Below are 25,438 nucleotides of genomic sequence, written 5' to 3' on the forward strand. Positions count from 1 at the left end.
AACACCTCCCTCACAGTTGCTTCCTCTCACTGACTGCCAATTTATTTCAGAAGTAACTTTAAGATTGTGTTGTTTGACTTTAAAGTTGTAATCTGTTGTGATGAATGCTGTAAAGCATAGTAGGATGGCGTTCTTTACCACCGAAGGACACATGGGCTGGCACCATCACATTCATATAACAGCCATTTGGAAGGGAATAAAGAACACAACAAATTGGCAACCATTCCCTAAAAGCACCCTGTGGAGTTTTCTTACAAACACACAATGCTATGTTTACATTCAGTGTTTGTACAGTACTGCTTGGGTTTTTAATAACACCATTAAATGTGAGATCAGCAAGACATCTGAGACTTTCTGGCTGTTCAGCTCAGTAGCAAATTAACTTGACTTAACATAGTAAAAGGCTGACACCTCTAAAGCATTCAAATAAATGAGCAGAGTGTGTGGAGTCCATACCCTGAAGAACTCCTTAGTAGAGCCTGAGTCCAGTGTGCCATAGGCTATTTCTGTCTGTTTGGCCAAGTCCTCTGCGCTCTCTATGGGTGAGACCATCCTCTCCACAGTGAGGAAAGCAGCCAGGTTGGCTGTGTAAGAGGAGATGATGATAAGAGTGAAGAACCACCACACACCTCCAACAATACGTCCAGACAGAGACCTGGAGAGAAGACAGATGGAGGCGAGGTAGGGAGAAACCAACGAAAGAGGGGGAGTAAGCAGTCAAAGGTGGAAAGATGCAGAAGGTTAAGAAGGAGGAGGGCAAGATTGAGGAGATAAAGGAAGGATTTGTACATGAGGAATTATCGGGACGAGTAGGAGGATGATGAAGAAATAGATGAAGTTAAAGGGATGAAAAAAAAACATAAAAGAAAGACAGAGTGAAAAAACAGAGAAGGAAACATAATTAAGGTTAGTTTTTCAGTCAGAGATATGCAACACAACCCACTGTCGTTTTACAAAGCATTTATTTACACCAATGTGTGCATGGCATTACAGCCAAAGCAAATGTCTTTCAACACTCGAACCAAATCAGCACTTACAATAACAAAAGCTACATGAAACACATTGTAATCTGGGTGCTCCACCATCTCTCTCATCCTCATTCTCTCTTTTCTCTTTCTCCATGTTTACTCTCTTTATCTACCAGTTGTGAGCTGAAGCATCAAAGTAAGTGGCAATTCATTTTGTTTGCACAAACTTGTTTACACTGAGCAAAGCAAAAGAGAGCAAGCGAGAGTGAGCACATTAGAGAAAAGGAGAGAAAGATGGGAGAAGGTAGCAAAATGTTAGGTTTTCTTTTTCTAAAAGAAAATGTAGAAGAACCATCACATTCACAGAAAATGAAAAGGAACATGTTTTGTAGCAATTCACTTTCAGGTCTTGCCTAATCTATGCTAAAAAGTGTAGCTCAAAGGAACATTCACTGTCAGTATGAATCCTTCCATGTTGTTTACGTTCAGTAAGTCCACATGTGTCTCTTTGAATCACCTTTCAGTCATAGAAAAATTAGTGTGCTCATTTCCAGATGACAGTAATTAAACATTTTCTGAAATAGGTCAATTGACTGAAGTATTTCAGTACGGCCTACTTTAATTTATTTTGTATTTTGTACAAAATATATAATGTAATGCTGAGAGCGATGAGAGCGAACCAAAACAGTAAAGTAACAAAACAAAATAAAAACAGTGAGCTGAAAGATGCCCAAACACTAGATCATTATTTTATATTATTATTTATTTTACTTGTTTATAGCCGCTTTAACAAAATTTGGGCGACATTCGTATCCCCTTACACACAATCATAAAATAAAGCCCAACATTTCTCGGACAGGTGGCTGTTTGGTGGTGATACCACTCTGATGAGAAAGTGATTTTTTAGGCTAGGTTTTAAGGAGTGCATGCTGAAGTGAGAAAAGAGGAGTGAGAGAGCTGAGAGGTGCATCGATGCCTGACTCGGCATAAATTGTCACCTTTTGGAGCAACTCTGCATTTCGCTGCTGTTCGAAAGCCAGCACACCTCTTAATCCTCATACAGACACGCGCAAATATAAATTGATAGCATGTGTCCTTGAGGCATTGATCTGTTTACCTGAATTAATGAACCTGTGATGGATTATCCTGACAAAAGAGCTCTTAGGTTTTGTTTTATAATTATTAGGAGACAGCAGAACAAAAATAAATTCAACCAGGTCAGACTTCATGATGGAAAGATTAAGATAGTTTTGCACTGGAAATGTTGACAATGGACAAGAGGGGTCCAGGAACATGGATATGTATTTAGAAACTCGTTTTAATAGGTTCTACAGGGTCTCCTGCAGAGGCCAACAGTGGTATGCGATCTGATTGGTTAGCTGGTAAACGAACTGTGACAGCATTTTAATCTGACCTGATGGAGTGGCTGTGTGATTTGAGCAGACATTCAAACAAAAAGACAAGGGTACATGCAAGGCAAAGCAAAGGAGGATGGCCAGAATGCAAACAGGAAGAGGAAGACAAAGATGAAGAGATTGAGAGGTTCAAGAGCAGTGCACTTCTTCACTGTGCATCATTATGCTCAGTATGTTAACAATAATGTCATTACCAAAATGTGGCTTCTATCTTGTGAACCTGTGGAGCTTGAGGACAGGGACATTCATTTATTTGTGTATATTGTGTCAGTTTAAGTGACTATAACAAATAAAGAATCCATCTAAGTTCCTCTGAAATCCCATTTAGCCATCCCTTATTGTAGTTTTCTACAGTGATGGCCAAATGAAGATTCGTGAACCATTTTTTTAATTTTCTGAGCTCAATAGATGGCGCTCTCTGTTCAAAGAAAAAGGTTAAAGGAATGGTAATTCAGTGTGTTTTCAACCCTTTGTTGAAGAGAGAGCCCCTAGTGGGCTCAGAAAAAAGAGAAAATGGTTCACAAAGCTTTGTTTGGCCATCACTAGTTTTCTATTAGTCTAAGGTAGGAAAAAGGTCTTTGGGGAAATGTTCCTTTATTGTCTCAGCTGGTGCCAACAAGTCATAGGGAGGCAGCATGTTGTTACTGATATGAAAGAGTAAGGCCCACACCAGCAACTAACTGGACTGAAGTGACATTTGCAGGTACGTTTATAAGCTATTTAATGGGCTACAGCTGAACAGCTAATTACTGTAGCTAACTAGCCTGCAAACCAACATGCACTTTTCCTTTATTAAAGTAGGATTGTTAGTATACCTACTACCTAAAACACGTGTTATAATGTGGGAGGGAATTTTGGTTCCAGGAGGAAGCCCACACAAATACAGCAAGTATGTACACACTATTTTTTTTAAGCTTTTGGACTGATGCCGAAAGAGGACAGACACTGTAGTGGCAAAGCACATTACAAACAGCCAACTGTTCAGCTGTGAAAATTTAAAAAACTTATTTAATGTCCCTGATTTTGAGTTGGTAGAGAAAAGTCAGATTTTGGACTGGATCTTGGCTGCAGCCACACAGAGCTATACGTAGTTTTTAAAGTAAACCCTAACAAAATACCCCCCCCCACACACACACACACACACACACACACAAACTGTTTCGTGAATTTTAAAAATCCGAGTCCTGCTAAAACCTTCAAATAATCAGAATTCCTTAGTGCAGGTAAACACGTCTTTTAAGTTCTTCATCAACTCCTTTTTGAGATGAGTGTTGTCATCCCAAACGTGTGGTTATTTGTTTGACAGATTAATTTCTTAGGTCCATAGATTTACCTGTAGCAGGTGAATGCATGCAGTGCATTTTTGAAAACCTCTTTCTTTCTTGTCTACTTAAGTTCAGGGAAAGGTTTTAGAGCAAAAACCGATGCTGAATGAATAAATTGCAGTGTAAACGAAGCCATTAGAGTAACCACATAACATCATTAAAGGAGGATGTATTGTACTTGGCTGATAGGATTTTGTAATCTAAGAAAGGACATCTAAAATGGTTCTGTATCTCAGTGGGCATGAAAGACCACCCTACAGAGGAAAGAAAAACAGATTGGTTGAGTTCAACATGATGAACAGCATGTCTCTTTCTAAATGTGTTGTACTTGATTTATTTGTGTGTGTGTGTGTGTGTGAGAGTGTGTGTGTTTATATGTGCACATATATTTAGTTCCTATTCTTGTTTAGTGCATTTTGGTGTACATGGGTGAGCTTTGGGACGGACGTACTTGATTCTTTGTGTGAGTGTGCAAGAGTGTCTGTGGCAGAGTGAATATGTGTGGTGTGCTGCCTGTGTGTAGAGTGTCATGTGTGTTGGTATGCAACAGGCGAATCATTCTATAGCGGGTCATGTATCATCTATGATAGCCAACAGATTGCCTCCCCAATCCTCTGTGTGAAAGATTAATGGCAAGCTGTTTCCCCCTCTCTCTCTATATCTGTCTCTCAAACACACACACACACACACACACACACACACACACACACACACACACACACACACACACACACACACACACACACACACACACACACACACACACACACACACACACACACACACACACACACACACACACACACACACACACACACACAGTTCTGAGCTATACAGTTTATTTTCATCCATTGCATCTGAACAGAAGTGACTGCAATTTTAGGCAGGCGGTGTGTGCATACGTGTGTGTGTATGATCTTGCATGACAGTAATCACAATCATATGGGAAGAAAAAACTGGTAAGGTAATTGCTATAAAAACAGCATACAAACACACAAACACACCTACACACATGCCTATGCACAAATACATTAAAGCGCTAAAGTAAATTGATGCTGACACATCCAAACACACAAATATAAAGACACGAACAACAAACTGAGCTAGCGCTGGATAGTTGTTGTCCATGAGTATGTTTTTCACATAGACTGTATAAAATATGCACGTAGTTTCGGTGATGTCACCCATATTATTGGTTTTATTTTTCAGTTTGTACGTCTTTGAATTGAAAAAACATATTGTATAATACATTTAGTGTACTGTTTAGCTGTAAAATGAGAAATTTTGTGACCAAGCTGAGCCAAAACCAATCACTGCCCACTGGCGGGAGCACACTTCTCATTTCAACAGTACACTAAAATATGTTTCTCAACTCAAAGACATACAAACTGAAAAATACAGTTTTCTCTGTTTCTGAAAGCATTGAGGTGAGAAATAACCAATGCAGTAACAGAATCTTCATTCATATTTGATCAGCGCTTCCTAGTTTTACAGTTTGACTGTGGTTCACAATGTCACTGTTAGAGACTGCTTGGCTCTGATGGTTGTTTTTCTTATGCCATTAGGAGCACCATGAGGAGGCAGAGGAACATGATTTTTGACAAAAAGTTATTTTTTATAAAACTGCTTTAAATGATAGGTTTGCAGTTGTTACATGTACATTTTCACTCAACAAGCTACAGTAGTTTTATTTTGTCTGGATGCAAAAAACAATATGAAATCAACATTTGAAAATCGTAAGATTGTTAAAAACTCAATTCCTTGTTCGTTATGACATGCCGACAGGGGAAATGCAAAACTTTTTGCTGTTATCCGTTTGGGGAGCAAACAAGACATGTTTTCTCAAGTAATTGTGACTGACATGTTAACAAATGTTGAGTCTGACAGTTATGAGTGTGTCTGATGTTTTGGGAAAGTGAAGCATGAATGTTTGATTAGTACACAATAAAGGACAGAAGGACAAATGCAAATAGAAATACAGACAAACATAGTTTCTTATTCTTGTCTTTTAACTTTCTCTGACATGGAAAACAGGTGTGAAATAAAGAAAATGCTATACAGTAGATGGAGGCAGAATAAAGGGCGTAAAAGCAAACAGACACACATGAAAGAAAATCTGATTAATAGATTAAAGATTAGATGCAGCAGGCAGATAATGAAAGGCAAGATAAAATAAAATAATAACATATCGGTGAAGCAGAAAAGATACGAGACACCCAGAGAGAAGATGATTCACAGGATTTATAAAAACTTGGTAAAATTCATGAACACAGTCAGTCGGTGGGACTGGGTTCTAATCAGTTACCTTGAGATCATTAATTAGTCAGTAAGCCTCAGTGCTCCACTGTAGTTAGTTAGTCGAACCAATTGCTGGATCTGTTGCTATCATTAACTATTCAACACACCCACGACCATTTACTCAATTATTACGTATGACACTCACAAACACACACTGACATACACAAACACTCAAAGCCAGAAGTGCACAAGCCAGCAGCAGACACACACAGACACACACACACACACACACACACACGCACACACACACACACACAAGAGAGCTGTAATTTCAGACGTTTATTGACAGAGACAGATTCAATCCCTCTGAGATGTTCACTGGTGATCAGTTTACCTCCCTCTCCTGCACTTACTCTTGGTCTTCCTCAATGTACAACCTTCATTTCACTTTCCACTTTTTAAAAATTCCAGTCCCATCATCTAACTGTCCATCACTGTGTTTTCACCATTTGCGAGGTGACCGAGCCAATCAACGACAATACAAACCCAAAAGCCTGGGCCGAAAGATGACAGGTGTGTGTGGTGCAAATGCCATCTCAAGGTCACTTTGACGATGTGTGTGTATGTGTGTGTGTGTGTGTGTGTGTGTGTGTGTGTGTGTGTGTGTGTGTATACATGTGTTCATGTCTACTACCAGCCATTACATCTGCTTGATTGGAAAGGTGAAGGAAACACAAGTCGGTGTGTTTGCAAAAGACAAGAGCATGTGTGTCTCACAGGAAAATAAGTGTTTACTATTATGAGCACACACACATGCCACCACACAGACATGTGCTGTAATTTCTAGCTATGAAAATGTCAATTAACTAAGGTGATGATTAGACAACAAAGCAGCAGGAACAGGCACTATGTGAGAGAGCAAACAAGAGGAGATAAAGGCTGGGAGAAAGAAAGAAAAATGATAGATCAAGAAGGGAGAAAAAGTTGAATAGGAGTGTGTGTTAGACTGTGTCTCCCAGACTGCAGGATGACTGCAGCAGGGAGAGTGGGACCCACACTGAATACCAATGTACCTATATGGCAGCTCAATACACAATACACAACTACAAAACAAACACACACACACACACACACACACACACACACACACACACACACACACACACACACACACACACACACACACACTGTATAGGGTCAAACAACCAGTGTGTGTAACACATGGAGAGCAGTTGACAGACAGATGCTCTTAAAGGTTAAGACGACACGATATACAAGACAGAAGAGATTTTAATTTAGAAAGAAAAACACAAATACACTGTAAATAGCCAACCAGACAGACTGCAAATCTATATATATATATATATATATATATATATATATATATATATATATATATATATATATATATATATATATATATATATATATGATTATATGAAGAAAAATACTGTAGGGCAAAGAAAGTAGTTGGTAGGCATAATGGAATGTACAGTACGTAAGTTTGCATTTCAACTCATTTGGAATCAATTCAGTAGTTTATTTAGTGTCAAGACCCCCAACAAACTGACTTGCTTTTAACATTGTTTAATTCTTTAACGTTTCCACCTTGTAAAGTGCTTTTAAGAATTGACTTGTTCATTGCATAGAGAAACTAAAGCTCCACTTGTGTAAAATTACACCTGCCTTATTGTCCTAAAACATGACACCACACAGAAGAGTGCTATTCTCTGTAATTGAGACCCTGTGGATGTGATCTGAAATTCTGGCCGAGTATAGAAAGACTAGCAAGAAATGTTCCCCAATTCTTTTATGTATTCTCCTTTACGAGTAATTGGCTCAGTGTGTTGTTGTAGACGTTGCTATGCAGCTCAAAGAGGGGCAGATAAACTGAGAGAGTGATATGTCCTTAATGTAGTAATAGAAGTACATGTTAAATATTGGATATTTCCTTTTAAAGGAAAATTGCATGCAGGAATACATCTTGTGATATGATGATATCGTTGTCTTTGTTTTAGCTGAAGCACATTTCTGCTGTCAGATGTGACTGAAGTTAGCATTATGACATTGTCTGCCTGCAAAGGTGAACAAGAGAATGGGAGATTAAAGTAAATGTACTGAGGGGACAGAAAAATGATATGACATGATGATATGCATGACACGTATCCTTTTCTAAGCACATGATCTAGTGTTTCTGCAGAGCATGGTGTCACAGTGAAGGGTCATCCATCACATGTTTTTATGGCAGAAAGCCTGGTCTGCAGCCTTATATCTTTTCTTCATTAACAAATTTAATGAATGAGTTCATTTCACTCTTTCAACATTATGTCTTTATATCTTTCTACCTCTTCTTACATAATCATGAATTGCGTCATTACTGTGGCGTTTCAGTCAGTGAGTTCATGTGGAATGGTTATATGTGGATACATACGAGGTACTGGTACATGTTTGACGTCTAAGCAAGTCAGTCAACACTCCCTGCAGTATACACTTAAGCCCACGCATAGAGAGACTAGGGAGTGACTCACTACAATCAGCAGCTACAGGTGAATGCAGCTGATGATGATAATGATGTTGATGATGATGCTCACAGTGAGCAGCAGCTTAGGCAGAACAAAAGAGTGAGCAGAGCGTGCCAGATTAAAAAGACGAGTGTGGTGGGTATGGATGCAAAGAGCAGAGTGTGTAATATCTACAGTAAGTGCAGCAGCGCGACTCAAATGTAGCGAAGCTTCACTCCACTGTTTTGTTTACCTCAGAACCATTGACACTGACAACAACAAGTGTTGTTCTTCAGGCAGGAAGCTTTGGTCATGTCAGTTGATCTGAATGGTTATCAATTATGGCAATGCCTTCTCATAACTAGGACAATAAGTTCACATAAACACTGTAGCACTAACTTATCCTGCATGGCCTTAGGATCTATGTGTGCGCATTAGATCATCTAACAGTGTGCCCTCTCCCCCCACACCTTTCCTGCTTCCGATACCTTTTGTAACTTTCGAAACCGACAATCCAGCTACATCAGTAAATGTGTTGCATTATGCCCCCTACCACATATGATTCATTGCTTCATCTTGTCACTACAACAGCAGGCTTTTCAATCTGAGTGTGGCCAAACACACCTTGTGCGAACATTTCAAGCATACTGAACAATTTACTGTATGCTGCTGCTTGATGCTGCCTCTGCTACCACCATTGTGGAGCCAAATTAAACCTAAAATAATTGACTTTTTTTGGCCACTTGGGGGCAGCATGAACAAGCTGCGAAAAGAACATTGACATATTGTCACCTTTTAGGTTGATATGGCAGACTTATTAACAAACAGTTGCTTTTTTACACATCCAGCAATCACGGAGGACCTTTTATCATTTATTTGTAATCATGTTTGTGGTCACCTGGTGAATGTATGTCCAACATTAACTCTCTTTTACAGTAGCTTTGTTTTTGGTCAACTCCTGAGGGAAATATCTGGCTCTTAAGCTGCTAAGTGCTCCACTGTGTTCCCCAGTGGGTTTGTAGGTCCTGTTTACATGAATACGCTAGCGGGTGAAAACGACAAAATATTTTATCAGATGTGCCTTTCGTTTAGGCATTTTTGGGGCTTAAAAACGCAAAAAAGTGAAACCACCCTCCAGAATGGAAATCTTAAAAACACTCCACCGTCATGTTCCCGTCTAAAGGGTAAAAACGCACTGTGTGTGCCGCGTGTGTGTGCCGTGTGTGTACCGTGTGTGTGTGCCGTGTGTGTGCCGTGTGTGTGCTGCGTGTGTGTCTGTGTGTGCATTGTTTGGAGCAATAACTCCACCTCCTCGTCTGTCCAGAAAAAATTGTCAGCTTTTGTTGTTCGCTTCGCGCTACTAGGGAGAGGAGAGGGAGAGAGGAGGAAGAGAGGGAGACAAGTAGGAGGAGGTTCTACGCAGGCGTGCGGACTTGGTGGATCGCATTTCACACACTTTTGCGTCACTATATGCACGCAGATTTCCCTCCCATAATGCTCGTCTAAATGCGGATTAAAAAGTGAAAACGCAACGCTACTTTTGCGCTTTCTCTTCAGATCGTTTCCATCTAAACATAGCCTTAGAGTTTAAACTGCTAAACAATGAACTGAAACTCACTTAAAGCTCTGTAAACCCAAGGGGAGCTGCAGATTCAGCTCAGGTGACAATTCTCTGCAGGTTCATCATTATGACACTTTTCACATTGTCACATTGTTTTTGTACATTGTTATCTAATACATTGTTATAATAAAAATATTGATTATAGCTGTAGGTACAAGGCTATTGGACAAAAAAAATAATTTCTACAATAAATGTAATAATTATATAATAATCTAATTTTAATAAATGTGTGGTTTAGAGTGCTAGTGTTACTTTTATATTTGTGCTACCACCATTGTCATGTGCTGTTCTTTCACCCCTTCCTTGGCCTCCTCCTCATAAGAAAACTGTAATTCAGCTTATGTTAACTTGTATGTCCCCATACTGTCAATTACATTTACACATTACATTTTAGAGATGTGCATCTCCAAAGCTCTGTTCTGTACCCACCAGGGGGTTGCATACCCCAATCCAAATCTGCCATGTTTCCATCAATTTGCTCCCTGTTCATGCTGGGAGCAGAGCCACACCACTAATTACAGCTGTAACACCAGTCTTTGCAATATGGTTTATCTCATGAGACTGACATTGTGATGATAGATGAGACCTCGGGCCCTATCTTGCACCCAGCACAATTGACTTTGTACACCGACGCATGTATCATTCCTATTTTGCATCCGACGCACAGCTGACTTCCCTCGACAGACTCACGTCGGTAAATTAGGGAATGAACTTGCACTCCCGGGGGCGGTTCAGCAAAAAGAGGAGGCGTGTTCCGGCGCAAACATTCTCTAGTGCTATTTTGCAGTTTAGAAAACAGTTCTGCCATAGACCAGGAAAAACCTAGTCTAAAGTAAGTGGCGCGTTATTCAGATGCTATTTTAAGGACGCATGTTTACCGTAACGTAGAGTGTACACACCACACATACACTTTGCGTCTCTCATCTCACGGACCTAGCAGTTGCAATTTTTGCAAACCATACATAAATACAGGGAAAAATATGACCTTGTTTTACACAACATTTCCATGAATCATGGATGTGTTGATGACATAAATGAGGAACTATTAGAGGACTTAAGGAGATGTGATGTTGAACTGCATGTGCCGATGCCACTTAACCCAAATGCCCCAGCAGCAGCACGGGAGAGGAGAGACAGAAGAGCTGCATCGTCTATAGTGAGGTAATCTCAGTCTAATGTTAGACTACATTGCAAAAATATCAACATGCATTCATAACCGCGTGATTCAGTGAGAATGAGCCCAAAACATCGAAAAGTATGTTTGGGCGTGCGCCCATGGATGTATTAAGAGAGTGCGCCTAGAAAAATCAACCATTATAATAGCAATCCGCCATGGAACAAGCGCGCCTGCTTTTAAAGGGAATGTGAGATAACGCTCTGATTGGTTTATTGCAGGTTACGCCCAAACCACACCTATGAGTAATGTAGCTACTTCAGACCAACCCATTTTAGATTTCCGTCGGGCGCAAGAGTCATTTTCCCGCTGGTATAATAGCAACAGCGCCCAAGATCCGCCCACAAAGCTACTTGCGTTTGATACTTGCGTTTCAGATTGTTAAAATAGGGCCCCTCATGTTGAATTTACATGATAAATCATTATTGCTGCATTTATAAGAAAGACATCCCAGACTTAAGTTTGAATTGAAACCTCCTTGAAAGCATGAAGAAAAAGTACACAAGTGACAGACTTCTCATTCTACGTATATAATCCGGCATTTAAGACTGCAGTAATCTTGGCCTACAGAGGAGTTGTGCTATATTGGAAGTGACAGGGCCGGGTGATTTGTATGACGAACACTGGCTCCATGTTAACTATCACATTATCGCTATGACAGCTGTAGCTTATGCACACACATCTATAACAAGTCTTGCAAGTAATGAATAGGTCTGCATGTGTGTGTAAGGAGAGTGTGAAATGTCTGTGTATTCAAGTGCACATCTTGTGTATTTTTGTGTGTTTTGGTATGTGTGCGTGCAGCTGGTGAGAGTGTTTTCCATATTGTGTGTTGGGGCTAGAATTGGCTTGTCAGTCACAGTATAGTTAGTGGGAAGGAGTGGGAGACGCCAGGTGTCAGGGAGTGGGGGAGAAAGGAAAAGATAGAGCATGAAAGAGATGGATGAAAGAGCGAAGGAGAAGGGCAGTAGAGCAAAAGAGGAGGAGAAATAAAGTGATGTTTGGGCCGCTGATGTAGAACTTTTGTCCTTTTGCCAAAAGTGAAATGCTAATGGTAATGCAGCAGAAATGTTTGAGAGACACTGGGGCTAAAACTAGGTTTAAAAGCAGAAGCAAAGTCCTTGAGATGAGAAAAAGATTGTATGTATGTCAGTGAGCCTGGACATTAACTAAAGTTGATATTGAAAAGGGAGTTAGGCTTTCTGGGGTTAAAATATATACATTATAATATTGAACATTTAGTATTCGGAAGACCTACAAAATAAACCCTATTTCCTTCTGCACAGGCAGTGATGTGTTTTAGCGTAAAAGCTTTAATTATTTATGAGAGCAATAACAACAGTTTGTATGGAATTAAATGGAAAGTTAACAAAATGTAGGAAGCTTCAGCCAAGTGGGTTTATCATTATAACATGCTTCTGCCTACATTAAGGGCAAAACATCACAGCAGTGCTTCTCAATAAGAGTGTAACAAAAGTCAAGACAAACAAGAATCTTGCACATGATGATGTTTGGATACAGAATTCAAAATGTCATATCTGCTACACAATAGGAACCACTGACCACATCGTCTCCATGTCTATGATGAAGTAAGACGTGTCCATTCACATCTCTGCTACCACTTCCTATGATTCACATTTTGCTCAACCGATCACACCTTTTCCTTCTTTCAGCTGATCGTCTATCTGCTTCTCTCCTTAGATTTACTCCCAAATGGCCTTAAGTATGATGTCTATAAATATTTCACTAAACTGCATTCTCAGGTTATCAATAATAAAATGCCATATTCCTATAAATATTCTAAAAATACAGCTGGACAGCCTCTTCAGTGGTGCATTAAAGATTCATACACATCTAGCAAACTGCTAAATCTCCCACCACTGCACACCCATATGGACATGACCGCTGGACTATGTGCAGGTGTTTCCTTCTCACTTCCATGTCTTTTTTCAGTGGCACATGTTTGTGTCTATGTGTGTATTTCTGGGACATCTTCTTAAACACACTGTCTCGGAAAAGCAGTCCAGTTAAGTGGAACCTAAAATAGTGCTAAGAGAGGTGATTCACATGGTCCACAGTCTGAATCTCTACAGCCTAATACTAAAGCACTCTAACATTACAGACAGTTAGACAGACACAAGGCGCGTTGCAGACACACACACTATCCCCAGCCCACACACACGCTCTTATGAACACATCCTGTATACCTACTGAAAAACTATCTCTTATCCTCTCAGTCTCAGACACGCACACAAATGCACTCTGTCTCACACACACCATTTCCCTTCCTCACCGTGGTGAGATGTCACAGCCCTGTTGCATGAAGGCTCCCAGCGAGAACCAGAGGGAGTTGAAGATGCCAAACTCATTGGGAGGTTGGTCAGTGGGGCCCAGCTCTGTTGTGCCCTCCTCTGGTTCCTCTGCATGCCACTCATAAGGACTAAAGCGACTCACCTGAGGGAGAGAGAAGGAATAAATAATTGTTATAGATCATTTAGAGGTCTATAAAGTAGGGTCTTATTTTAATACAGACTGAAGTAAATTAAGAGAGGGGGATTATATTCAGCTAAATAACACAGACACAAAGCCATAGAGGGTACATTTATTGTAACTGTTGTGCAAGAGAAAAATGTTTCTTTGAATATGCAGACACACGGTGTCATAGGAGTTATGCCGGCATGATCTTGACTATGTGAACTTACATGTCTCACATTAAGTATTTGCATATCTTGCATACAGAGCTGTCTGTGGTGGTATTTTTCAGTTAGGACACCTTTAAGTATCTAACGATTCCTGCACAGACATTATCTTCAACATTGTAAAAGTCATTACAGTTAAGTGGGTAAAGGCAATGTCGCCATACTTGAAAAGTTATTAACTGCATTAATGTACTGAAGGGTTTTAATAATCCTTAAAACAGACACAAGGTGTACCCTCAGAAACATTTAGATGCATGAGCACTGAGTTATTATATCATCAGAAAAGTGAATCCAGCAGTAAAAGCTGCCATGGACAAAGGTTTCATCTCCTTTATCTATATTAATAAAATTGACCAAATTGTTTTCTGATCAGCAGGAAATGTGTCCTACAGTATAAGGATCTCCAACGTCAGACTGGGCACCATGTGCTGTAGCTCATTAGTTGAGACATATTTTTAGCCTGTGAGCCAAATAAGATCTCTGTTCTTTCATTTGTAAGCTTTAAAAACACTTCACACTGCTACAGCCCTGCAATCCAACTCAAGTGCTGACTTCTGGTTTGTAATAATCACTTACCAAAAACAGCACAACACTGACTCCAATGTAAGCGAACACTATGCACATCCAGATCTCGTAGGCCAGCGGGTCCAGGAAAGAGAAAACACCTGGTTTAGACTTCTGGGGCTTTTTGATCATGATGGAGATTCCCAGAGACATGAAGGGCTTCGAGAAGTCGATCACCTCTTCTCTCACCAGAGTGATGGTCAGCGGGGCCACAGCAATTTCTGCTTTCTGCAAAGAGGAGCGGGTAGAATAGTGTGAGTTTACTTTAGTTCTGTCATATGGTAGTGGTAGGTGATGTACAGCAACTTTATGTAAAGCAGAGAGTGATGGTGGGTTCTCTGTGAACTCCCCTGTCTGCAGAAGGGGAAAGTGAAGACAAAGATAAAGGGAGGAGAAATACAAGTTAAAACACAAAGGGCAGGGGAAGTAGACAATCACAGTACATATCATTGGATTTTGAAGTAGGAGCATACATAAGAAGGGGAATGATAAAGGTTAGGGAGGCAAAGAAATGGAAGTGGTAAAGCAGGGGAAGAGAAAAGGGGGGAGAGAGAAGGGTTGAAAGAGACAGAAGAGATAGAGGGAAAACCAGTAGAATGGCAGAGAATGAGTAATTCATACTTAGGCACAAAAGTGACACTGCCAGAATATAAATTTGTCTGCAATAACACACACATGCAAAATCTGTAGACGAGTCAATAGCATCATTCATTCAGCACAGCAGAGTATCTGTTTCCGAGTATTTGCGTGTGACTAAACAACATCTGCAGTCTTAACTGAAAAAGGCTACAATAAATGAATATCAAATAACAAGTTTTCCTTCGCTACAACGAGTTAGGATGCTACAATGGAAGGAGAATGAACTGCAAAAGAAAAGCAAGGAAGTAGGAGGAGGAGAGGGCAGAGGAATATCAAAAACCCACAACGCACTACAGACAGATAAATCAAATAAATTAGGGATAGAAGGCAGGAGACAGAAGTACACAACATGAAAGAAAGGGAGAAGAAAGTCAGATAAACAGAGAGTAAAGAACATAAAGACATAAAGAAGAGGACAAAGTGCTGAAATATTTCAAATGTACTTCCTCCGTGTGGCAAGTGTTGGGAACAAATCAAACCTGATTAGTCAATGCAGCGGTTTTGCTGTGTCACCTTCTGGAGGCTAATTAATTATGTCACTGTTCTGCAGCAAAAGTCTCCACTTTCACTCTTCCGCAAAGTGACGACTGACATTGTCTCCTGCATGTTGATAAAGTTTGCATCGAGACAGCAATGTGAAATCTCAGACCGTGCATGGGTGTCGACGGCATAATTAGCCAGCTTGCCAAATTCTCAAGAAATAACTGAAGCCTCAATGACACAGCATCTCTGCAGGAAACTTACATGGTAACTAAGGAAACGCAGAGCTCGTGACAAATGAATGTACTGCATAAGAGTTATTTTGAGCATTTTTTTCAGCTGTTGCATTATGCCCTGCGGTGGGGTCACAATAGCAGGAGCATGAACAGTTTAATACAATGTAATAGCCCTGCAGTATACATGACATTATAAGATTACAATGTTGAAGTTATGTTAACTCTGTGCCAGAGAAGTGTTGATTCAACACAATGTGTCTGAGGCCATAATTTGTGATGTTGTACTGCAATGCAGTAAATAAAACATGTTATTTGTGTTGTATTCATTTTCTTACCTGTATGTTTGTGATTCTGTGTGTCTACTCGTACATGAAAATTCAGTTTATGCTTCAAGTTATGCTTATAATAAATGTAATGTATTTTAACCTCTGAAATGTGCCAGAGAATCTTTGGGTGATATGAACTATGAATAAACTGAAGTTGATGTGGAATTGAATCAAATTGAATAAACAAACAATTTGAAGACATCATCTTGGGATCTGAGAGTAGTGATGGACTTTCTTCACAGTTTTTCTTACATTAAATAGACTAAACAAATAAATGATTAACCGTAAAAATAACAAAATAATTGATAGAGTCTAAATATTCTCCATCCAAACTTACCCCATACACAAGCTCTCCAACCATGCCATTCCATATCTTTGTCTCTGGATCTCTGGCTCCATATTTCCCATCTGGTACGATGGAGATCTTGTATTTGATTCCAATGTGTTTGGCGATCTCCGAGGCCAAGTCCACACAGTATCCCTCAAACTGATCGTTGCCTTCATAGAGTTCCCAGTTCTTCTTCAGCATCACATAGGGACCCTCCTACAAAACCAGCATAAGGGGAGAAAGACACAATTGTTTGGAGGAACATGACAGCAGCAACTATTAAAAAAAGGAAAATGAAAACTTATTAAGAGAAGCCAGCAGTTAAACTGGCAAATTAAACTGGACACAAGCCTCAATAAGATATTTAACAATGCATGAAGAACAGAGAAGGTAAACTGAAATTCACACACATCTTTATGTAGTCCACATTAACTATAAACACCTCACAGACAAACTATTGTGCCAGGAAAACACAACAGCTACTCAAAACTTGATAGAAACCGTTGCAGAGTTAATAATAATGGGATTAAAATTAAAGCTTTTTTTTTCATAAAGGCCATGTCTGAGGTAGATGTTTCATATTGTGTCTTTCTGACTTCAAGTGCCTTGTTTTTTTGCTTTCATCTGACTCTACATGCTTCTGCTGGAACATGCAGCTGACTGCAACTCTAATGCTGAGAGGAGAGAAATTTACAAGAGAGGGAGAAAATACAGGGGAAGAGGACAAAAAGAGAGGGAGGCTGCTGCTTTGGTAATGTGTCGTAAGAGGTAGAATGATTTCTGTGCATGCAGTAAATAAAGATGAAAGCAAAGAGGGAGTTACTGTTGTCTAGTGAGATGGTGGATGTATTTGGGATGACGCACACACACACACACACACGCACACACACACACACACACACACACACACACACACACACACACACACACACACACACACACACACACACTTTAGAGTGACAGCGCATCCATCAGAAGCAGTGAGTTATGGTATTATGCCTGAGGCTGCTCACCCTGTAATCCAACTGAAACCAAGCCTATTACAATGCTATCAAACCCTTTTTAATCAAAGACTAATCTCATCAATCTTAATCAAACAGGCTTTAATAATATCCAACGCTCCCAACAGAAACAGTTTAGGAAGATTATACAACACAATAAAAGATGATAGCATATGTTGGGTTGAATTTTTCATTCAGGAAATTGATTCACATTGAAAACATATTATATACAGTTTAATCATAGAGGATTTAGACATGTTTCAAAAGGGTTAAAATGAGCAATAAAATCACTCTGACACAGATCTGGAGAGAACAATCTTCAATCCGGGAAATTGAGAAACAAGTCTAGATCAGATGAAAGCATGCAGTGGGATTAGAAAAATGTTACACTGGAAACTATACAAACAAAACATACAAAGGGAGGATGGATTTATAAATGAATCTGCTTTCTCTTTAGTAAACAAACTTGAAATAAAACCATTTAATTGTGCAATTGTGTGCGACTGAAAGGTAAAAAAGAGAGCCATCATTTTTAAATCCTTTTTCAAATATAGTAATAGGCTAACATGTTTCCAAATGCAAACATGATTCAGTCTTGTGAAAGAAGGTTAGCATGCTAACACACTTGAATAATATGGTGATCATGGTAAATGTGACATCTGCTAAACATCAACATGCTATCGTTTTCATTTTAAGCATGTTAGCATGCTGAAGACTTTTCCTGTTTCTAAATCCAGAGAGTAAATTCATCATCAGTTTCTACAGCAACTCAGTTTTCTTCCTGTTAAATGGTGTGTACGTTTGAAAATGTAAAGTTAAGCTACAATTCCAGCACCTGTCAAAAACCTTTGGATGTGCATTTCCATTTCCCTGTGCATAAACAAATAGCAACAAATACAGTGGCACTCATAAGTTTATGAACCCATGCTAAAGTTGACTAAAAAGAGGAATAAAAAAAAAAAATCATCTTTTGGAAATTGATCTTAATGCCTTAATTTAAAAAATGAGGAAAAATCCAACCTTTAAGGACACCAATTTTCTTTGTGAATGAATAATGTATTGTAAATAAATAAATGTTCTTCCTTAAAATACAGGGGGCATAAGTAAGTACTTTATACAAGACTGCTGATTTCAAACACTTGACTTTCTAACATGATAAACATCAGCGTAATTTGATGGAGGAGACGGAAATGGAGATGGTTGCAAAATAAAATGGTTCACCGTTGAAATTCAATGATTTAAAATGAAAAGTGAAGCAAAATAGCCTTCTTACAAGTATTTGTACTTTACTTTACTACAACATTGGAAATCAGAGTGGGCTACTTAATATAAAATAGTATCATGTAAGCAACAGAAACAGACACACATACATACCAGTGGGAGCTCAACCAACAGTGGCACGGTTTTACTTTAAAGCCTCCTTAAGGTTTCTTATCAGTTTGACCCAGAAGCCTTTGTCTTGGTGTGAAGCTAATAATGCAAATGCTGTGTGTGAGTGTGTTTGTGTGTGTACTTGATAACAGTACATGTATTTACTTTATCATGTCTGGGTGTTACATATTGCATCATAAGTCAGGGAATGGCGAGAAATTACAGGCGAGAAGAGGGGAGGAAAGAGGAGGAAAAGAAATCAAAGATCAGGCGGTTAAAAGGAAAAGAAAGAGAGGGCATGGTGAAGAGAAACAGGGGGAAATGTGGATGGAGAGAAAGATGGGAGGAGTGTTGGCTGCATAAAACTACAGAAGAAAGATGAAGGAGCAGATCAGAATATAAACAGTGATGGCTATAGGGAGAATAGAAGAGAGATAGGAACTGAAAAAAGGGAAAGTGTGAAGGAGAGATGAAAAGGAATAGAAAACATGACAATGTGAAAAAGGTAGAGGAAAGGAGTAAGGAAAGCAAGAGAAGACAGAGAGGGAAAACGGGTGGGGGAAGGAGGGAGAACTGCTTTGTAGAAGCAAATGGTTGGGGCTGATAAGACATGAAACACTTCACACAGGAGCCAAAAGGCAGACAGGACTTGCTATGTAAGCCAGTTAGCCAGCCAGTGAAAAAGACAGGCACCCGACTGGACAGTCACCTAACTGTCCAGTCATTAATTCAGGCTGCCAGCCGGATGTTTAATCAGTTCAGCATTTAACAGGCCAGACTTTCAAGTACGAGTTACATGTAGGCAACCACCGAGACATTTAATAAGCCTGCGAGCCACTCATTCAGATGACCAAAGAAGCAAGCCAGGCAGTTAGTTAGTCACAGCCTATTTCAGTCAGTCAAATTGGTCAATCAGTTCATTCATTCATTACTGCAATTCTAGTACATGATCATCTGCCCAGTCTCATATTTGGCCAGTGAGTCAGTATGATTATTCAACCATAAAGAGAGCAAGGCAGTTCAGCAGTCAGTCAGTGAGTACCCAGTCTGTTAGTCACAATGCCAGTTGGTCTGTAACCGAGTCAACCTGCCAGTTCAAAAGCTTTTCCCAGAAAGTCAGCCAGCCACATAGACAGTCAGCTGCTGAGAAAGTCAGTCCACCAGGTAACTAACCAGCCAGCCGAAAAAAAAGCCTTGTTGTCTGTCTATAATGATTGAACCAACACCCACTCAATCCATCAGCCAGTCAACCAGCATCCACAACACTGTTTGTTGTTTTATACATTTTAGCTGAACTTGTTTTTTTTGTCTTCCATTTATGTAATTTGACCTACTTTATATGATCACAAAAATAATGTACCTCCTTAATGTCAATTTCCTACCTTCAGCTCTATGTATGAGTGTCCTGCAACCTAATGAAGAGCCTTGTGGGATAGGAACATTGACCTTTCATTTATAAACACACTGTGTGAGAAAATGTAACAGTGAGTGGACTGTACAGGTTTCTTTAAAGCTCTGTGTGCTACACCTTTTGGTAATCGATCCATAATAAAAAAATACATTTAAAGATTTTTTTTTAATAATTTAATATTATATTAAAGCCAATTAACCATACAAATCACTAGGAGAAGCACAAGGAGCATTGTGTATGTTGCAGTTAACTAGGGCCGAAGCAAAAGCAAAAAACAAGAGATTGTCATGTCATCAGGGATGTACTGTAAGTGTACATGGCAAATGCCAACAGGCTTAACAATCAGTTCCCATTAATGCACTTTGCTACAATGCTAGTGTGAAAGTTACATTATAGACAAGTCAACACATTTATAACGGCACCATTATAATGTGAAGTGTAGTGATATAGTGTTGAATACCTTTCCATTCAAGCGTGGAGCTCTCACTGGAACTGAATACAGTTGAGGAGAAATGGCTGAGTAAGCAAGACTGAGTAGATTAACAGAGTGGCGGAGCAGAAAGATGAAGATAGACGGAGAGCGGTATCGAAAGTTGAGGGCTGCAAAATGTAGGAACTTATACGAGGACCTGTCCACACATCACTCTCCTCCGAAAATATACAAAACAACATTTATAGAAAGATAGATAAAATAAGACATTTTGGTGAGGTCATTTTTTCCTGCCGGTTCTCTGTAGTGTAGCAGAGAAGGCGGTGGTGATTGTGGTGTCCTCAAAGGAAGTGAAAAAAAAATCTGAATTAACATGGCTGTCTGATGGTCTGGTGATTTTGTGTGGCCAAATGTCAAATCTTGACAGCCGCCACAGAATCCCTGGTAGAGCTCTCGTCCATGGCTTTTGTCATGAGAGGAAGACAGGAGCACAGCGAGCAAGGCATCCCAGTACCTCACAGGCTCAATGCATCTTCAGTCCCTTTTTGCCATTTCTTCCATGTCAATGCAGTGCAAACCACTTCTGAACAAAGAAAATAACTTAAAAAGAAAACAAAAAACAAATATGCATATTTATTTATGCAATCAAAGCAATCAAAACAAAAACAGAGCACACTGAGTTTTTGTACAGAGTTTTAAAGACGCTCAGTCCGTCTGTTGTCTGTGTTTCCCGTGGGTCTGCGACTCAGGTGAGTCTTTGTTTCAGTCTGTCGCTCTGTCTGCAGACCTGGATTCAGTGTCGCAGAAGTGGCTTCCTCATCATCAGAGGCTGCAAAGAGGAGGAGGTGACTGAGCTAACGTTAGCCAAGGCCTGCTGAGGTCACCATCCACAGATAAATATGCAGGTGGAAGAGGCATGGAGTTAAAATCAAGAGGTGTGGGGTTGAGGAATGTAGTTAAAGAAAGACAGCGGGAGAGAGGGAGAGAAGGAGAGAGAGAGAGAGAGAGAGAGAGAGAGAGAGAGAGAGAGAGAGAGAGAGAGAGAGAGGATAGTGGCGTTGTCAGACAGACATGGGTGAGAAGAAATAGGAAAGGAACACGCATCGAAAAAAACTTATGCAGTAACGCCAAACTCTGAGTTGCACACTCATCTCTTTTATAACCACATCAAATTAATGTAATTAGAGACACAAGCCAAACAGCCACAGGGAAAACAACAGTGTGATATAAGTAATGGTATATTAACATAATATACACATTCAAAATAGGATTTTTGTCACAGAATAATAACTTGCCCTTTAATGTATTTGAATGTGTTGATGTGTTTGTATTTGCTTGTCTTGGGCCTGGCTGTTGGCAACACACACACACACACACACACACACACACACACACACACACACACACACACACACACACACACACGTTTGTGGCACTATCTTTGTGGGGACCCGTCATTGACATAATGCATTCCCTAGCCCCTTACCCTAACCTTAACCATAACCTAATTCTATCCCTAATCCTAAAACCAAGTCTTCACCCTTCTACCCTTATACAGCCCTTTCAACTTGTGGGATCCAGCATTTTGGCCCCACAAAGCTGTCGGGACCCCACAAGTATAGTTAACAAGCCCACCACACACACACACACACACACACACACACACACACACACACACACACACACACACACACACACACACACTGAGGTTTAACATATTGCCAGTTGAAGTGTGCATGTCTGGAGGCAGGACTGTCACTGGGGACATTTAGCCCAGCTGAATTCATTTTTCTGAACTCTTTCCTGCAGCATGTGTGGTTGTTTTCCTCTTTGCAGTTCTGACTTCTGGCCACTCGAGGCACTGTAGACTAATTATAATATTAAATCAACATCTTTGAACATTGGTCCATTTATAGGTATTTGTATGAGTACTACAGTACAACTACAGGTGTTTTGGTCAGACTAAGGAGTTTGCTGAAAGAAGAAGCAACGTGGCTTGAAGCAAAATGCTGAATTGCCAAAGCTCAAGCCTCTGTGGCTTGTTTTATCACTCGGCTGAAATTAGTCTTTTGAGTTGCTTTCACTTGCATCATTTTCATGCCCAATTGAATTAGACTAATTGCATTTACAGGAAGAGGATGGCCACCATAAAAAGGCTGCAGATGGGTGAAGTGAAATCAAATGTAAGCAGAGGATGTGCACAAATCCACCGATTAGCCCTCCTTTATCCGTGTTTGTAGAAGAAAGAGAAGTAATTATACTGGGCTGCAGACCAGTGTCTATGTGAAAGCCATTAGAGGAGACTGGACTGAGGTCACTTCTAAATGGTGATCTGAGGTCAGTTTTAGATTTGCCTACTAATGAGCTATTAGTTTAATCTTCCAGCTGGACAAATGCCACTCCCTTTTGGCTGTGCTCTGAGAGCTCTCTTCAACTCGTACAGCTCATTCTGCTCCAACCTGAGTTTCCTTTTGACATTAACAAAACCTCTACCATATCACATCCACATGTTGTACTTCATCCCCTGGCTTTCTGACATTGAAAGTATCCTATTAGGCCACTAAAGTAAACTCCTGCCTCAAACCTGAACTCTATCTATAGCTTGTACAGTGACTTCCTCACCTTTTTGGTTTGTGACCCCTCAAAATAAAGCAATGCATATTGCAATGGATGAATACTGGTTGCATACTGTATAAATCTACTGCTTATGACCAAGAGTGACATTTTTCTTTGTTTTACCTGAATAATGTAAAAAAGCAGAAATGAGTGGAAGAAATTAACAGAATTTCCTGAAGTGGAAATACCTATGTATTGTTTTCTCCTTTTCTGTGTTATTAATCATTTTTTGACCCCTTGGATGTGTCCTACAATTCCCTGTAGGGGTCCCAAACCCCAGATTGGAAACCACTGCACTACAGCAGCAAAACCATGCCTGTAATGCATTGGTCATTACTGCACCTAGTACTGTCTAACTACCTTAACGCTGTACCCATTGTTTCAACCCAATTAGGACTGCTCAATTTTGTTTACACTATTTCTTTGTCAAACTAATTTTCCTTAAAAGCTAAGCTTATCATCCTCCCTCCCTTTCTCTGTACGTGCACCTGATCGTGCTTTGCAAATAAAGAAAAAAATAAAGAATTTTGAACATGTAACATGGGGTATTAATCACCTGTTGTGCACCTGATGTGTCATTCACATATGCACAAATTGCCTCTACATGAGATAGATGTGAGCTGAAAACTCAGGTGAAAGCAAGGTTTAGGTGAATTGGATACCCGCATTGTGAGTGTTGAAGGACAGCCTAACCCAAATATCAAACAAAACCCATATGCAGAAATGAAAGCAGTCTGATGGTACATTACCATGATGGTTGTCACGACGACTGTCCGGTTCTCCATCGACGTGCTGTCATTGGACAGAGCATTTTCATTCTGGACCAACACAAGTTTGTCTATGTCGTTCCAGTAGCCAATCTGAGAGGAACAGAGTGATAACAGAGCGAGAATGAGTGATAAAAGAAAAACATTCATCTAATCAATCAGTCTTTATGGTGCAATTCATGCAAACGTGAAATATAAAATGCTCACAATAAAATCAAGATAGACAAAAACACAAATAAAAAAAAAGATATAAAAAAGAATGGAACCTATGTGAGAAAAGTTTAAAAAAAAAAGTGTCAACAGAATGAGCTCACTCCAACAGATTTCCCATTGGAACTGTAGAAGATATTGAGAAACATTGAGTGCGAGCCAAGAACTTTCAATAAACACACATGGCTGTCGAAGGAACACTTGAGAAGCTGGAACATGGTGTTATTTCTTAATTATAGGCACTGCATGTATACTTTTTCTTTTCCAGTAAAGAGAAATTATAAGTTCTTGCAACCTGAGCCTTCTCCTCCTACTTTTTGCTATTATGACGAAGGATTATGTTCAAACTGTCCTTATTTATGTCACTGCAGAGTGTTATGTACCTCCAGGTTGACTGGGAGCTCTTCCCCAATGTACACTCCAAAAAGCTATTACAACTCTGGCTGCAATGGTTCAACTGCAGTTATCTAAAGATATCTAAAACTGCAGCAATACAGTTATTTATTGAGAATAATGGAGATCATTAACCAGTAAATAATAGTTTTATTAATTTTGAACAATCAACCACCATGAGGGATGAAAAAATAAACATGCAGCACACATGAGTGTGTTGTTTGTCTTTGTTTCTAAGCCATGAGGAGGGAGCCTACCTTGCGTGGTCCGTTGCTCTTCAGTTCAAACACGTCCATGGTATAGTTGACCCTCCGACCATAGTGATCAAACTGAATGTTCCCAGTCAGGCCCTGAATGCGCACCTGAATTTATAGCAACAATGATAGTAAGGACTGCTGACAAATAAAGACAAAGCACTTTAAAGTTGTAATCCTTAGGATTTCAGTCTAGATTGATTTGGCAACACCCAAAGTTACTGACTGTAAGACAAAGTCCAAGAATTCTGGAGGAACACTCCTTGAGCAGCTACTTGTCAGGAATTGAAAAGAAGTTTAGTATCTGTTTACAGTGCAGCCAAACAAGCAGTCTTTTACAAGTAGTTTAACAGATTTAAAGCAACACCAAAGATTCTTTTATACCTTAAAATAATGTTTCGGAAGTTCCGCCGGATGTTTCTCACTTTCCTCTTTCTTTGAGTTAACTTTAAACTCCGGTCGCATCAAGCA

The 25,438-nt window shown here is 39.7% G+C and overlaps 1 protein-coding gene across 2 annotated transcripts in view; it reads right to left on the minus strand.

The window, feature by feature from the left end:
* gria4a (glutamate receptor, ionotropic, AMPA 4a) overlaps positions 1-25,438 on the minus strand; it is a 117,687-nt gene that overhangs the window by 17,276 nt on the left and 74,973 nt on the right. For both annotated transcript variants that reach the window (XM_078243990.1, XM_078243981.1), the window contains exons 9-14: positions 24,971-25,075; positions 24,093-24,203; positions 16,524-16,730; positions 14,518-14,733; positions 13,536-13,696; positions 457-655 (exon numbers count right to left, since the gene is read on the minus strand). In XM_078243990.1, coding sequence (XP_078100116.1) covers positions 457-655; positions 13,536-13,696; positions 14,518-14,733; positions 16,524-16,730; positions 24,093-24,203; positions 24,971-25,075 — 999 coding nt within the window. The remainder of the gene's footprint in view (positions 1-456; positions 656-13,535; positions 13,697-14,517; positions 14,734-16,523; positions 16,731-24,092; positions 24,204-24,970; positions 25,076-25,438) is intronic.

Source organism: Sander vitreus, chromosome 3 (assembly GCF_031162955.1).
Source record: "Sander vitreus isolate 19-12246 chromosome 3, sanVit1, whole genome shotgun sequence".
NCBI lineage: Eukaryota > Metazoa > Chordata > Actinopteri > Perciformes > Percidae > Sander > Sander vitreus.